This window comes from Eretmochelys imbricata, chromosome 8 (assembly GCF_965152235.1).
Source record: "Eretmochelys imbricata isolate rEreImb1 chromosome 8, rEreImb1.hap1, whole genome shotgun sequence".
NCBI lineage: Eukaryota > Metazoa > Chordata > Testudines > Cheloniidae > Eretmochelys > Eretmochelys imbricata.
The window spans coordinates 83,487,505-83,503,439 of NC_135579.1; the positions used below are offsets into that span (position 1 = coordinate 83,487,505).

Sequence of the window (15,935 nt, forward strand, 5' to 3'; positions counted from 1 at the left end):
CCTCTTCATCCTCTATTTTCTTTTCTGCCTTCCCCTCTAGCTCCTTTCCTCACCCCTTCCAAATTCCTTAGTGACATACACAGGGGGAAAAAAATACCTCATGGCCTTTTTAAAAGCTTTTTTATATGTTAGGATGGCATGAAAGGTTAAGGTTTCTGTTCAAAAAGAAAATTTGCTTGATATTTTGACACTATAAATTAAAATTTTGTCTATCCTGGAAGACTGGTGATTAGAGAATTAGTGGGATTAGAGTTGACATCCAAAGAGACAAAGCTGAACATCTGTGTGGCTTTTAACACTATTTGCTTCCAAAGCCTAATGGACAAGAGTGTAAAGTTGTATGACTTTGTTAAAGATTCCAATACCTTTCCTTCCTTAAGGTGTGTAAGCACAAATAATGTCTTAGACCCAGCTCCACCAAAATCAAAAGTTTAAAAGCAAGCAGAAACATAAATCTTTGTTTTATAAAATGAAACTTTCAGCCTCGTCATAAACTAAAAAATGGATTTGTGCATTCTTTGCTTATTTTGTTATGTCATCTTTCCAGCCATGCCTATATTCATATGGTTCTCATCACTATAGAATCTGGTACTTTTAACTGTTGCAGGAATCATACCTATTTTGTCTTGTTGCACTACTTTGTCCCTACCTCCTCATTTTACCCGCGACTCTTTCAGGACTTTTCTTGCCCCTCCCTTATCTGCTGTTGCTGTCTGTTAAAGACATCCTCTAATACAGAAACTCCTCACTTAAAGTCGTCCCAGTTAACATTGTTTCATTGTTACGTTGCTGATCAATTAGGGAACATGCTCGTTTAAAGTTGTGCAATGCTCCATTATAACGTTTGGCAGCTGCCTGCTTTATCCACTGCTTGCAGGAAGAGCAGCCTGTTGCAGTGAGCTAGTGGGGGCTTGGAACCAGGGTGGACCGGCAGCCCCCCCCATCAGCTCCCCACTCCCCTAAGTTCCCTGTGTGGCAGCTGCCCAGCAGGCTATCAATTGCCGGCAGTTCAGCTACCCCTCCCCCCATTGCCATGTGCTGCTCCTGCCCTCTGCCTTGGAGCTGCTCCCCGGAGCCTCCTGCTTGCTGTACAGGGTGGGGGTGGGGAAGAGGGGGGCTAATGTCATGGTGTTCCCTTTCCCCCTGCTCCTGCCCCCAGCTGACCCCATTTCCTTGGGGGGGTGGGGAGAAACATGACAGGGCTCAGGATGGAGGGAGCTTGCTGGCAGCAGCTGCTGTCTCAACTTGCTGATCTACTTAAAAAGGCAACGTACTTAGAGTGGTGTTGTCGTACTTAAAGGGGCAATGCGCCTCTCTCACACACAGGGTGTGTGTCTATCTCTGCCATGCTGTCTCCTCTCCAACCATTTGTGCTGCCTTGTAGTGTGTGAGGCTACATTAACAACAATTTGTTAACCCTTGAGGGCTCAGCTGAGTGCTAGTTCATCATTTAGCAGTAAGGCATTCCCTGGGAAATATCTCACCCTCTTCCACCCTCTGACTCCACCACCTCAACCAGGCTTCACAATCATCATTGCTGTGTACAGGATTGTTTGTTTAAAACTTATACTGTATATATGTGTGTGTGTGTGTGTGTGTGTGTGTGTGTATGTCTTCTGTCTGGCAAAAAAAACTTCCCTGGAACCTAACCCCCTCTATTTACATTAACTCTTATGGGGAAATTGGATTCGCTTAACATCATTTTGCTTAAAGTTGCATTTTTCAGGAGCATAAGTACAAAGTTAAGCGAGGAGTTACTGTACTGCCCTATGAGCAACTCAGCTGCTCCTGCCACTCCCAGCTCTTCAATTGTCTTGCATTGGGCAAGCTTATGTCAGTTGAGATGAATTGCATCTGCACAAGGTGGAGGCAAAGACCAAGCAATAAACAAACAATCTCAAAGTATCTATCATTTCACTTGATAATGTATATGAAACATGACTGTATGGCACATCTACACGTTGAAAGAAGGTAACCACATCTAAACCGGAGAAGAAATGTGGGAGCCTTTTGCTGGCAATGCATTAGTTCATCTCTTCACCACTTCAGAAAGACTCGGGGAAGCTAAATGAACAGAAGTTGCACAGATGAGAATTCAGTCAATGGACTGTGCATGTGTAGAAGTGAGAAGTGTGCTAACGGCAGCTCTGAAGAAGCACCCTGATTGCCAATTTAATGGAGACACACATACTCACAAGAAGACAATGGGCCAACTGTATCCCTGGTGAAAGCCACATGAAAAGTGGAACTGCACTAGGTCTGACTTCAGCCCAATGTGTTTAGTATACCAGCTGTCCTGTTTGTATAGCTACATGAGCCCACTGCCATCCTTACCTCTTCTGTGAATACGGAACTGGGGAATATTTATATTTTGCAATCTCCATACTGTGCAGTATGGTGGAGGTAAATATCACTGGGCCTGTAATGTGACTGATATGTGAGGGAGAACCTGGTTTGATCCCTCTGTATAGAGCATCCCTCTACTAGTCTAATTTAGTTGAAAGAAAATGATAGTGATCCAAGATGAATGTTTCAGGCTGACGGTGACTAACTTGATGGTGACAAAAGCTTTAAAATAAAGCTGCTTTTTTTTTTTAAACTAAAATATTGCTTCAATAATATGGGGTGGAGGAGAAATTCCATCTGAGCAAACGAATGGGAGCCAGCTGTTAGGGTAGAATGTGGAACAGATCTGCAGAAGAATGTATGAAACCTATTAGGAAAAGACAGATTAACCTATCAAGACCTAACTTTTAGTTTCTGTTTCTCCTAAAGAGTTGATGACTACACAAATACTTTAAACACTAGAAGGAGTCAATGTCCCTCCTGCACTGCTGCTTTAGGTTTGTTTAATGTCATCTCCTCTTCTTGGGGAATCTTGAATTCACGCCAGGAAGATGAGAGGAAATAACTTTCCAACTCTCTTGTAAGATAATTTTTAGGAACTTTGCCTTTCTATGTATTCTGTTAATTTAGGATCCTAAACTTCTTAAATGTCTCTGGTTATTGCTATGCAGTCATGTCATTTATGTTATATCTTATGGAATTAAACTTAATTTACTAATGGTGAGGGGGTTTTGTTATTTTGTAATTGTTCAGACTCATACTGAAAAAAAACCCTTAAGGAACATCTAGTTTCCAAGGTAATTTTAAACTATCAGAAAAATATTTGGGGGAGAGGTACTGAGAGAGAGGGAGATTGCAATTTTCAGATCCTTCCTCCTACTGCCAAACATGTAATATTGATAGTACTGTAATAGGGACACCTGCTTGTCCCATGGGAAGGAAGTTTTGATGACCTCATTGCTATTGCTGGAGCGAGTAAAAAGCAGGAAGTGTAGGCGGACACCCTGTTTTCTTCGCAACGCAACACGCTCTGTTCTAGCTCGTATTACAACAGAGAAGAGATTTTACAAAGCAGTGGCTGCAACCGCCCTCTTCACCACCTCCTGACTTTTCTTAAAAATCATGACAGCATTGTTGCCCTATTCATAGTTCATCTGTTGTACCTGCTGGTTTAACGTCTCATTTTTGTCCCTTCCTAGAGCTGTAGACCGATTACAGGCCCTGTCTACATTACCGCGGAAGCAGTAGTACCACATACAGTTTCTAAACTAGGATTTTCCTAACATTTCCTCTGGTTGTCTTATGATGATGTAGGGCCCTGGTCTATCTAACAAAACATGGTACTTGCCAAAGTTGTTAATGCTAATGTGCATGGCCTAATTCACTGAGATGTTGCTTTGAATTTTGAATTAAACGATTTGCATTGTTGATGTCTGACAGTTGTCTCATTGAGGCTGTATTTGAGAACATGAAATTCCCATGCTGGACCAGACAATGTTACATCTCTTTCAGTATCTTGTTCCCCACAATGGCCCAATAGCAATTGCTTCAGAAGAAGGTGTAAGATGCTCCACATGAAGCTATTATAGAATATGCTACTAACACAGAACTTTGTTCCTAATCTCAGTCAGAGGTTGCTTATACACAGGGCCAGCTCTAGGATTTTTGCCACCCCAAGCAAAAAAATTTTTGGCCGCCCCCGCTTTTTTTTTGTGCCCCCCACCCCCGGCTCCGTCTCAACTCCGCCCCTTCCCAACCCCTTCCCCAAATTCCCGGCTCCGCCTCCTCCCCCGGGCGTGCCGCATTTCCCCCCCGCCATTTCTTCCTGCAGCTCTCCCCCCCCCACCCGCAACTCCCCGCCCTAGCTCACCTCCGCTCCACCTGCCCCCTTTACACGCCGCTGCTCCACTTCTCCCCACTCCCTCTCAGGCGAGGGAGAGGCAGCATGTTCAGGGGAGCAGGCGGAGTGGAGGTGAGCGAGGGTTGGGGGGAGTGCAGGAAGTAATGGGGGGGTAGAGGAACTGCTCCCTGCCCCAGCTCACCTCTGCTCCACCACCGCTGCCTCCCCCGAGTGCGCTGCCGCTCGGCTTCTCCTCCCTCCCTCCCAGGCTTGTCACGTGAAACAGCTGTTCCGCGCACAGCAAGCCTGGGAGGGAGAAGCGGAGCGGCGGCAGTGCGCTCAGGGGAGCGGGCGGAGGTGGAGCGGAGACAAGCTGGGGTGGCGGGGACACATTTCTAGGGGCAGCATGGCCGGCGCCGGAATGCCGCCCCTAGAAATGTGCAGCACCAAGCACCTGCTTGTTTTGCTGGTGCCTAGAGCCGGCCCTGCTTATACCAAGAAGTACGAAGGCTTATATCCCTTCTGAAGCTCTGGGTTACAATTTTTGTAATCTTTTACAATAACTCTGGATATTTTTATCTGCATACAAGTCCAATGTGGTCTAGTTTGCAAAAAAAAATTTTTTTTTAAGTGACTTAAAGCATCCTGTACTGCCCTCCCCAGAGGAGTAGCATAAAGAAAGCTTCCTGAGTGAAAACTAAATACACTTGACATTTCTGAGTGTCATTCTACATTAGAGTAATTTCTTTAAAATAATAAAAATAAAATAATAATCAGGGGATCTATGATTGCTCAATGTTGTCCAGATCAAAGTTGGATCATTTTTCTCCCCCATTTTTAACTTAAACTAACTTCCAAGCTTTGCAACCTCAACCCGATTCGTTAATTTTGTTTTTTGTTTTGTTTCCTGGCTTGTGAATCATCATACTAAAAAGATTATGGAAGCCAAGTTCTGTCCCAAGTTGTTCAGTGAGGTGCCATAGATATAAATGAGGGCAGAACTTGGTGAATTTTCCTAGTTAAAGAGAGACGTTGATGGATTTCAAGGGAGCATATTTGTTTCAGCCAGTTGGATCATGACTGGTGTGTGGTCTTGAAGATGGCAATATAAACTGAGGATGTAAGAGAGAAATTCCCCAGGAAAAAAAATAATTTTTCTTTGTGATTCTTTGTTTTTCTTTTAAGTTTTCAAGTACAGCGTAATACTGTTTACTGGTTACAAGCAGTAACTTCTGATGTAATTTTAAATGATTAGGAATGTTTCCTAGGGCAGCTACGAGTTTATTATTTTACTAACTTGAGTTTAACTACCCAGATGGTCCATTCTCTGATAACTATTTGGGTTAAAGAAGCAGCTGAAATGTATGCTACTGAATAGGTGGATATGATCTCATGCCATTTCCAGAAGTGCACCCTACTGGCAGAATTCAGATCTGAAAAATCTCTTAAACGCTAAGCAAAATGTCTTACCATACTCTTCCTTGCTTCAGCAAATGCCCTTTTCTCCTCTTCTATGCGTCTTCTGGCTTCTTCTTCTGCTTTCCTCTTTTCTTCCTCTCTCCTCTGTCTTTCTAACTCCTCAAAGCTGAGCTTGAGTTTACCAGGACGGAATTCTTTAATAGAATTTTCATTTTCTTTATCTTCTTCCTCTTCGTTTACCTTTAGAAAAAAAAAATTAAATGTTTTTACTCTTTTTGGGCCAGTGGGAAGAAAGAAAAGATCCCTCTAGGAAATGTAAAAACTGCAGTCTATCTCAAAGCCCACACACCGAATACTTTAAAGTTTTAGATACTTAAGCACAATCTGGATAACTTTTCAAATTCTCTCTGAGGAATAGTTTAACACTACATGCTTATAAATCAAGAATAATATTACACAAGCAGGGGGTGAACTAAATAGCCAAAATCATCTTTGATTTATACTTTTAAGGGCTGGATCATTTTGACATACCTAAACAGGCCTCAAAGGGGGTAACAATCCTGAAAATCTGAGTAATAAAACATCTCTCTGAATCTTGAATTATGCTGTCAGGTTCCTTTGCAGATATGTGAAATTAATAGACCTTTCATTTGTAGTAGAAATATTATGTAAATGCATTGGACTCTCTATTTGCATGTGAGGTGCTTTCCCTCAGTGCTGATTTTTTACAAAATAATATAGTAGCGGACTGTGAATTTTTATAAATAAACTACTACTATATTATCATTTTATTTTTGACCCAGATTGACAATGGTGCTTCTGTTCCTCCTCCAGAAAATGAAACATCTCTGAAGAACTGAAATGAGGTGCTTCAATATCTTCATTGTTGCCCTTCTCCATTAGATACTGTCAGCAAAGAGAAGGCTGGGATTTGCAAACTGCAACAAAGAATGGATATTCCTTCAACTGCTGTATGTCTACGGAGAGAGTGAATCCATGAGCTATGATGGCATCGCTGCTCGAGTTTGCTGCACATTCTAAGCATTATGGCATCGAGCTGTTGCTCACAGAGTTGAGAAAATTATAGGACATCAGCTTTTCAGAATGATTAAATTACTGAATATCTATGGAAAGAGACAAAATGGAAGGAAATAATTGAATTATCCCCTTTAGAAAACTCTGCAAAGGTACAACCAACAAAGGCAAGTGATTGGGAGGAAAATGGTAATTTATAACCAACCAAAGTTGGGTGTGTAAAAAGGGAAACACCATAAGAGCTTTTTTAAAAAAAAAAAAAATGCAAATGTCACCTTTATACTGAAACTATGTATTTCAAAATGTGGGTGAGGGGGGTGGAACAAAGTATTGTTTAGGATGACCACTGTGGCTTTCTAAACGAAGAATACACTATAATGTTGGAGAGCTGTGGTGTTCAGGGTTGTTAGTAAGAGGAAAGGTTAAGCACCAGGAAAACAGATATGGACCTAAACTACAGAATTTGGATTCAAGATCAGATATGGATTTTGACCCCAGACCCACACTCAAGATCGGAGGCATTCTGATGCTGGGCTACAAAAATTTTGTTTTGGAAATTTCCAGGGTTTCAATTTTCTGAGCGCCTGTGTTTCCACAATTTTGTGCTGAATCAGGATCTTTAAAACTGTTACTATAAAAACACCACATCAAGTGCAAGATGGTTACAATCTGCCCAGGAACAGTCTCGATAATCAATTTTTTTTTTAGTTACCAACAGTGTGTAGTCTATTAAATTCCTAGAAATAAAATCTTGCATGGTGCACTGAAATAAAATTCCCATTCACAAGTGCAAATACTGGTGCATACCTTCTATGTGGGAGAACAATGGCATAAATAGTCATCTGAGTGCACAGAAGTAAAATCTATTTTTAAATACAGAATTCTCTAAAGGTGGTCTCATTTTGTTGCAAGTTATTAAGAAAATGGTAAATGTAGCTAAACTATCCAATGTACCTGATGCAAATACTCTAATTAAACAATTGTTATTGCTGTAGAACAGAGTACCTAATTTATACAGAGGTCTACTGAATCTTAGATCATCCTAGCTTACAAAACTCTTTAGGGCAAAGGCTATATTATGGAGACATATCAGGCTGGAGTTGGAGGGAGGGAGAACAGGATTGTTTTTTTCTATTTCTGACAACATGTTAGGCTAAATCTCTTAATCTAGAATGTAGTATTTAAACCCTCTATAAAGAAAAGGACTGATCCAACCTTCCCCTCCTCCTCTCTCTCCTACTTCAAAGAGAGATCCTCAGTGATGAATATAAACATGGTAGATAAACAAAAGAGATGAATAAGAAATAGCTCCAGACAATTGCCATGGAATCCTTTCATGTGTGAAAATACTGGTTATTGCAATGCTCAAAGTACCACTGAAGTTAGACAAAACTTGGATAACTTCCAGTTTGTTAAATAATGTTTAGCCATGTGACTGAAAACCACTAGAAGGATACTGATACCCACAAATGTGGTAAATTCATCTGGAGTAGTTGAAATTCAATCAATATTTAATTAATTGAAAACTAAGAACTGGAGTCACTTTAAGAACAGAATAAAATCTGTTCATACTTTTATACAATTGCTTCAGTTCCAAAAACATTAAAACATACTGACACATGGAACTGGAGTATCCTATGATGCTGCTACATTTTGTAAGAATGAATATGACTGATAGCATGCTTTTAAGAAAAAGAAGCTTCACTAATACCAGTGGCTTGTTTAAATAACTATGCCAAGACTTAAATGAATCACTATCTAGAACAAAGACAAGGAGTACTTGTGGCACCTTAGAGACTAACCCTAAGGTGCCACAAGTACTCCTTTTCTTTTTGCGAATACAGACTAACACGGCTGCTACTCTGAACCCTATCTAGGACAGTGATTTTCGAAGTTCGGGTCGCGAGCCAGTACTGGGTCGTGGAATGCAAAGCACTGGGTCAATTTGCTCAGCCAGTAAAAACTGGCAGTCCCTACCTGTTCTGACACTGCGCTGCACCCCGGAAGTGGCCAGCAGGTCCGGCTCATAGACAGGGGAGCCAAGGGGCTCTGTGCGCTGCCCCTGCCCCGAGCACCAGCTCTGCACTCCCATTGGCCGGTTCCCAGCCAATGGAAGCTGGGGGAAGGGGGTGTGGTGCCTGAGGGCAAGAGCCACACGGAGCTGCTTGCGCGTCTTTGCCTAGGAGCCGGACCTTCTAGACACTTCTGGGGAGCAACGTGGTTCGCGGTGCCAGGACAGGTGGGAAGCCTGCCTCTGTATCCCAGCTGCACTGCTGACCAGGAGCCACCGGATGTAAGCCTGTACCCCAAGCCCCTGCCCCAGCCCTGAGCCCTCTCCCACACCCCATCCGTTGGGTCGCGGGCATCAACAAGTTTCTTCAGCCGGGTTGCCAGAAAAAAAGTCTGAAAACTACTGATCTAGAACAATATCTAGGGCAGAAAGTATTTTTGAAACTGATGATGCTGTCAGGTCTCCATCTCAACTGTTAAAAATTGAGAATCATCATGAGGTTAACAGTTTGAAACAATTCAGATGTAAAAAAAAAAACCAGATACATGAAGGAATGTAGTGTATTTTCTACACAAACAAGCATCCATAACCAGAAATGAATAATGCATCTATTTACCATTTGTTGTCTAGCTTCTTCAAAAGCACGTTTTTCCTCTTCCAAACGTTGTCTTGCCTCCTCCTCTGCTTGCTTTCTTTGATTTTCTTGTCTTTGTTTTTCCAGTTCTTCAAATGTTAATTTCAGTTTCCCAGGAGAAAGAGGTTCATTTGTTTCACTGCCTTCATCTTCATCCTAGATAATAAAAATGAAAGTTAAATACAGTTTAAATATCAAACGTGTGTTTCCCAAGTATTTCTCATGATTTGTTTACCATGACAAATGAAAGACACTTGGCTTCCTTGAGGGATCGTTTTTGTTCTGCATATCTTATCCTCTTTTCTTCTTCTTGCTTTCTTTTTTCTTGTTGTTCTCTCTCATCTCCTGGGTCTTCAAAATTTATTTTAATCTTTCCAGGTGTTTTGTTAGGTTTGACAGGCACTACTGTCACCAGCAGCGAATCATCACCTTCCTGTTGTTAATAACAAATTTGTTTCCATAAATATTGACTTTTTGGAGTCGTCTTTCCACATGCAGCTGCCACTGTTACCTGTGCTTCTCAAAATTGCCAATATAGTTATACTGAGACTAAAAGTAGGGACCAGAGCAAAACTCATTTTCAGTACTACTGACAGCCATTAGTTTTCTTCTGACAACAGAAGAGCATCAAGAGAATTCTATTTTAAATTGAAATGCGACTGGTGGCAAGCGTTCATCGAACTTGTACAGTATCTTCATTGACAGTTGAACTTATCCACAACTATTCATGGCTGATTGGAAAAAAGCTGCTGAAATTTTGCTGACATAATTGTAAATGCACCTAAGTTTTAAGGTGCTATGCTCCATTTGGAAACAAGCTAATAAGGAATTTGCTTCCACACTCTCTCTTTCTCCAGAAACAAATATGTGATTTAAAAAACAGCATGTGAAGTAACTGCCAGTCCCTTCAGTTTTACTTCGGCAGAAGTCTGGGATCTATTACGTGTATTTGTATGTTCAATCTCCATGATATCTAGGACTGAGTCCTTAGTAATTTTTTTAAGTGACAGAAGTTGTGCAGCATTTCAAAATGTCTGATTAGATCAACACTGACAACTCAAACATTTACAGGCTTCTTTTGTTTATAGAATCTATTGCTGTCTCAAGTGGATTTGAGCTATTGTCCAATACAAATTCATGTGCGAAAATATCTTCCATGATGTGGATTTACACAAAATATCACCATTAAAGAGAGATTTCAGAGTAGCAGCCATGTTAGACTGTATTCGCAAAAAGAAAAGGAGTACTTGTGGCACCTTATACTCAAATAAATGTGTTAATCTCTAAGGTGCCACAAGTACTCCTTTTCTTTTTATTAAAGAGAGACTGTCTAGTAAATTAAACCCAAAATTTAGATTTTATTTTAAAAAAGAAAACTTCAGTAGAAGTGTGATGATTACACTTTGTTTTGACACCTTAGTGAAAAATGGGGTTTTGGTGTCCAGCTTTTTTAAAAATTAAACGTCCTCTTACAATGCTGGAACCTCATAGACAACAACATTGTGCTAGCACATATAAATCAGTGTGTTAAACTGACCAAACAAACCAGTCTAGCTACAGTTTCCAAGCTGAAGTGCAAAAAGTAAACCAAAACATTGCTAAAGCGATTATAAACATTCTTTCTTTTAAACAAATCTAAAAATCTTGAATGTACTGTAACATTAAAAAAAAACCTTGACACTATCCCTCTTTAATTTCAAGATTGAAAATCTAACCTTAAAAGCTCTTTGCCTTTTTTAAAGCCACTAGTGCATTTAGAGGCCCATGTCCTATGAGCAACACAATCCCTTTGAAAATGTAAGCCTTAGTTATTTTTTTATTCTGACTTTAATGGTTGGTAAGTCATTTACCTTTAAACCTGTTTTAAAGCTAGAATAAATTGGCCTCATATAGATAGATGGCAATATATTTTGTGGCTAAGACATTTTCTCAGGCTTTTTTAGCCTTGTTACAGAATTTCCATGAAAAATTAAGTGTATTGTTTATTTACCCAATCCCTATTAAAATAATAAAGCAGTGAATAAAAAATTAGGTGAATGTTTCTTTGAAAAAAAAAAAAAAAGTCCAATTACCTCTGCTGCTGATTCAGTTCCTGTATTGTTTATGTCATCAATCTATTAAATGAGAATTTCACATAATTATGTTACTTTTGTTCTTTGCCTTAGATTTTCAAATATAAAATGGAAAATTAACTTGTGCAAATGTATGTTGCATTTAAGTTTTTATGTATCTTTGGGGTGGGAGGGAAAAGAGGGATACCATTCTGAATACTTTTTGATAGCTATATGAGTTTTACCTGACATTACATTTTAATGCCTAGGTAGTATGTCATGTTTTAACCTACAGCAGTATTAATGTTGGAACAGTTCTTGTGGCTTACTAGATAAAGGCTTACTTTACTAGCAATGTAATCCTGGAAACAGAATTGAAACCCTAGGTATAGCATAATAATCTTATTTAGCTTCTTAGTGATAAACTAGTAAATACACATAGATAAAGATTTGTTTCCACATGCATTCCATAATTGTGCAAGAGAAGCTAAAGAAAATGTCATCTAATTTCATATCAAAGTGACCTTGTCCTTCCCTTGAGACTTAGCCTAGTGAGAAAGCCCTCTTTCCTATATTCATATTCTTGACATTAGTTTCTATATATTTTTATTGTTTGAAATGAGTATAACTTCCTTCCTGAGTACAAATTTACATACTGTACTCCTACCTTTCGAAGTAAATAAACTCTAGAACAGGTGCTGAAAGAGATTATGAGCTAAACTTTCAGCAGAATGCTCAAAACTTAGTAATGTTACTCCCAGTAGGACATGACTAGCTAAACCTTTGTTGGATATTTATCCCTAATAAGAGTTCTCTTTCCTCTTCTGTGTGGAGGGAAAAGATTAAGTGCTCGTATTTTTGGTTAAGCAAACCATTTGTTCATGGTCCTGGACTATGACATTTAGACTCTTACTCACACAGGTAATTGCTTCCGTGAAAGAACTACAGAAGGAGGGGACGCACTCCAATTCAGAGTTTATCAAAAAGATAAAATTAGGCTTGTAGGCATTGGCAAGAATTGAAGCTACTCATTTATATATCTAACACAAGTGATCTGTACAATGACAAAAGAATAAAATACTGATTGAAACATCACTTTTAAGTAGTCTTTAGTGGACAATTTGTCTACAACTGTGCTTCTTACAAACACCTATTTTCAGTAATAAACTTGAATATAAATCAGCATCTCTTGTCTAAAATGTGTGTATGTAACAACAAATGTTTTAAAATTTACTTAGTCAAGTTAGCCTTGAATCACTTCCAAGCATATGATACCAAAATCTGTGTTTGGTTCATTCCCTCTCCCACTTTCTGTTTTCATCAATGCCTGGCTTCAGCTATAACTCAAGCTCAGTGTTTGACAAGAGTGATAACCCTCCACACACCCCAAAAACTCCTCCACCACACTCATCTCCCTCGTAGACGACAGTCCATTCACCTACTTTCAAGAAACTAAGACCAAATCCTCCTGCTGAACTTTTAGAAAAAAATCATACAAAATAAACAATGTTGACTATTTGATATGTACTTAGTATTCAGAACAAGATAAATATACCTCCTGGGCTTTTTTTGCCAGTTCTCTCTGAATTTTCTTTTTCTCAATCATATCTTGTTCAATTCTGCGCTTTCTTTCCTCCTCCATTCTTTTTCTTTCTTCTTCTTGTCTCTGCTTCTCCATTTCTGCAAACTTGCCTTTAACAGTTCCTATGAATGTGAAATACAAAACTCAGTAATTTGATCTAATCTTCAACTGTCAAATTACATGGACTTTTAAACTGAGTCTCTTACCTGTCAGCTTTGGAACATAAGCTTTTTCTATTTTAGAAGACTTTGTTTCTTCTTCTTCATCAGAAGCAAGTAGTTCTTTCATCTAGTTGATTAAAAAGAGAAACTAGAACTGAACTGTCTTTAAGCATTAGAAGACAAAATTTCAATATTATCATATAAAGGGTTCAAAAATAGTTTATCTACTAGATGTTGAGACCACTTATTTGAATTACAATGAAAAGTTCCAAAAATATTTTTAAAATTCTTATGATCAAGTGAATATTAAAAAAATATGAAAAATATTTGCAAAGAAAATAACCTCCTGCTTTCTCCTGTTCCATTCTCTCTCTCTAACATACTGTTCTTTTCTTCTTTGCTTTTCATCTCTAGACCTCCTTTGATTTCTTTCTTCCCTTGCTTTCTGCATAGCTTCAAATTTATCCTTTACATCACCCTTGTGAAGTTTGGGCACATAGGATTTTTGGACAGGTTTAGATGAAGAAAGCAGAATCTTTGTGAAGATAAAGAAGAAGTAAAGATAAGGAAAAGAAAGTTGAAACAGATGGAGAGAAATTGTTTGATAGATTGGATTAGACAGAATGTAAGATTTATTAAAACAAAATACATATGTGATCATGATTTTTGTGCCACTGGCTACTGTCGGCCAAGCATTTTAGCTATACTTTACCATTTTTTAAAGGAATGAATCAGTAATAAATATGACGGAATAAACTGAGTTTTATTGGACTTTAGCTGTATGAATCCCACTGATTTTAATGGAGGGCTACGTAGTTAAGCCCTGAATTTTGAGAATGTACTCTTATAACACGCATGAAATTTTAAAAAGATATATACATCTCTATATTGTTGCATTAGAATACGTATACTCACTCTGAGAACAGAAATATATACTTGATTCTGCCTCTAGAAGCAAGACTGGGACTTAGATTTCAGGTATACATGAAGACATGGGTATTAGCATCACAGTGTCTAATATATCTTTGGTTTCTTATGTAACAGATGTTTTATACCATACCTGTTGAATCTTTACACATGGTGGCATTTTAAAAGAAAAAAATATAATTCTTCCATTTAAAAACTTAAGCACATCATCAAAATAATTCCTTAAATATTGGGGATGACCCAGCAATCCAGAGGCTACACATGACAGCTGAGGAGCCAAGCTCCCTGGGCCAACAGAGACCTATTGTATATATGGCTGAAGAATTTTTAATGGGGGTTTCTGTGCTAACACTTTCCTCATCTGTATGCTTCTGCGGGCTCCAGTTAGTACATTATACCAACATCTTACAAATATTTGAGTGTTCTGTCTCCTTTTACACTTTACTGCCAACATAGTATGGTTGAATCAGCTGAAAAACTGACTGAAAACATTGTTTCATATTTTATATGCTTCCCATTTGAGTACATCACACAATGTTAGTTATGCTTGTTTTAACTCTTATCACTAAATTATCTAGCTAGAATGCTAAAACAAATCTTTTGAGTAACTTAATCCCAACGCTTTCTACAGATATTTTAATATTTTAATCTTCATCTTGAATCATGAATGGTGTAGGAAAGTGAATAAGGAAGTGTTGTATACCCCTTCACATAACACATGAACCAAGGATCATCCAATTAATAGGCAGCAGGTTTAAAAAAAGCATAAGGAAGTACTTCACACAATGCAGAATCAACCTGTAGAACTCATTGCCATTGGATGTTGTGAAGGCCAGAAGTATAACTGGGTTCAAAAAAGAATTAGATATGTTCCTGGAGGACAGGTCCATCAATGGCTATTAGCCAAGATGGTGAGGGGTGCAACCCTATATTCTAGGTATCCCTAAACCTGTGAGTGTTAGAACCTGGGACAAAATGACAGGAGATGGATCACTCAATAAATTCCCCTGTTCTGTTCACTCCCTCTGAAGCATATGGCACCAGCCACTGTCAGAAGACAGGATACTAGAATAGATGGAGCATTGGCCATTCTGGGTCAGACCATTCTTATGTTCTCTTCCTCTTTCCCTTTCCCCATTTTTTCTGAATTTTCAACAACGTTATGTTTCCTATTTTGTGAATCTCACTTCAGATATCCACTTCCAGCCTTTCAGGAAAAGCTAATATGTAATGCATAATAGCAAGAACCCCTTTAACATATTCCAGCAAATATAATAACCTTACTTTCCTTAATCAAACTGTTCTTTTCAAAGGCTTCTCTGTTACCTTAAGATACAAGGTACATTCTTTTCCTTGAACTTATTATGCTCTTACCCATTTGCTGCTTACCAATTAGAAATAAAGCATCAATACTTGTCTTTTGTCAGCATCACTTGTAAGTTACTACAGAACTTTGATTATATTAAACTTGATACATACCTCAGTCTTCTGTACAATGTCATTCATGGTTTGTTGTTCTGTGATCTGGCACCTGACCCGTTTGATATGTGGGTTTCTATTTTTACCTGTAAGAAATTGCTGCAGATTTATTACCAGCTTAGGAAGAGCACTCTTCAATTGAAATTTCTACTATCTTTGTAGAAAAAAAGTTAGTCCTCATTTAAGCTTGGTGCACCACAACTTAATTTGGCCCCCCTGAGTGAAGATATATGAACATGTACTGAGCATGCAATGGTACTAAAATGCAGTGGCTACAATTCACTATTTGAACTTTTATTTTTTATGGATTCACCTACATAAATTATCATGATATTTAACTTATATGTCATAGTTTATTTGTTTTAATAATTGTTAGGGCTGTCGATTAATCGCAGTTAACTGACGCAATTAACTCAAAAAATTAATCATGATTAACTGCAGTTTTAATCG

General features: G+C 38.7%; 2 protein-coding genes across 3 annotated transcripts in view; one reads left to right on the top strand and one right to left on the bottom strand.

Annotated features, from left to right (window-relative positions):
- The window catches only part of FUBP1 (far upstream element binding protein 1), a 67,436-nt gene extending 59,799 nt beyond the window's left edge, over positions 1–7,637 (top strand). Inside the window, exon 21 of the mRNA XM_077824854.1 lies at positions 6,440–7,637. Within this exon, the coding sequence (XP_077680980.1) occupies positions 6,440–6,457 (18 nt within the window). The 3' untranslated portion in view covers positions 6,458–7,637. The remainder of the gene's footprint in view (positions 1–6,439) is intronic.
- Positions 1–15,576, bottom strand: part of NEXN (nexilin F-actin binding protein) — a 29,173-nt gene extending 13,597 nt beyond the window's left edge. The window contains exons 1-8 of one of the 2 annotated variants that reach the window (XM_077824863.1): positions 15,486–15,576; positions 13,423–13,614; positions 13,125–13,206; positions 12,892–13,040; positions 11,358–11,399; positions 9,521–9,718; positions 9,268–9,441; positions 5,657–5,845 (exon numbers count right to left, since the gene is read on the bottom strand). In XM_077824863.1, the coding sequence (XP_077680989.1) occupies positions 5,657–5,845; positions 9,268–9,441; positions 9,521–9,718; positions 11,358–11,399; positions 12,892–13,040; positions 13,125–13,206; positions 13,423–13,614; positions 15,486–15,512 (1,053 nt within the window). In that variant the 5' untranslated portion in view covers positions 15,513–15,576. The remainder of the gene's footprint in view (positions 1–5,656; positions 5,846–9,267; positions 9,442–9,520; positions 9,719–11,357; positions 11,400–12,891; positions 13,041–13,124; positions 13,207–13,422; positions 13,615–15,485) is intronic. The other variant, XM_077824864.1, reaches the window with a different exon arrangement.
- Between the last annotated feature and the right edge of the window lie 359 nt (positions 15,577–15,935).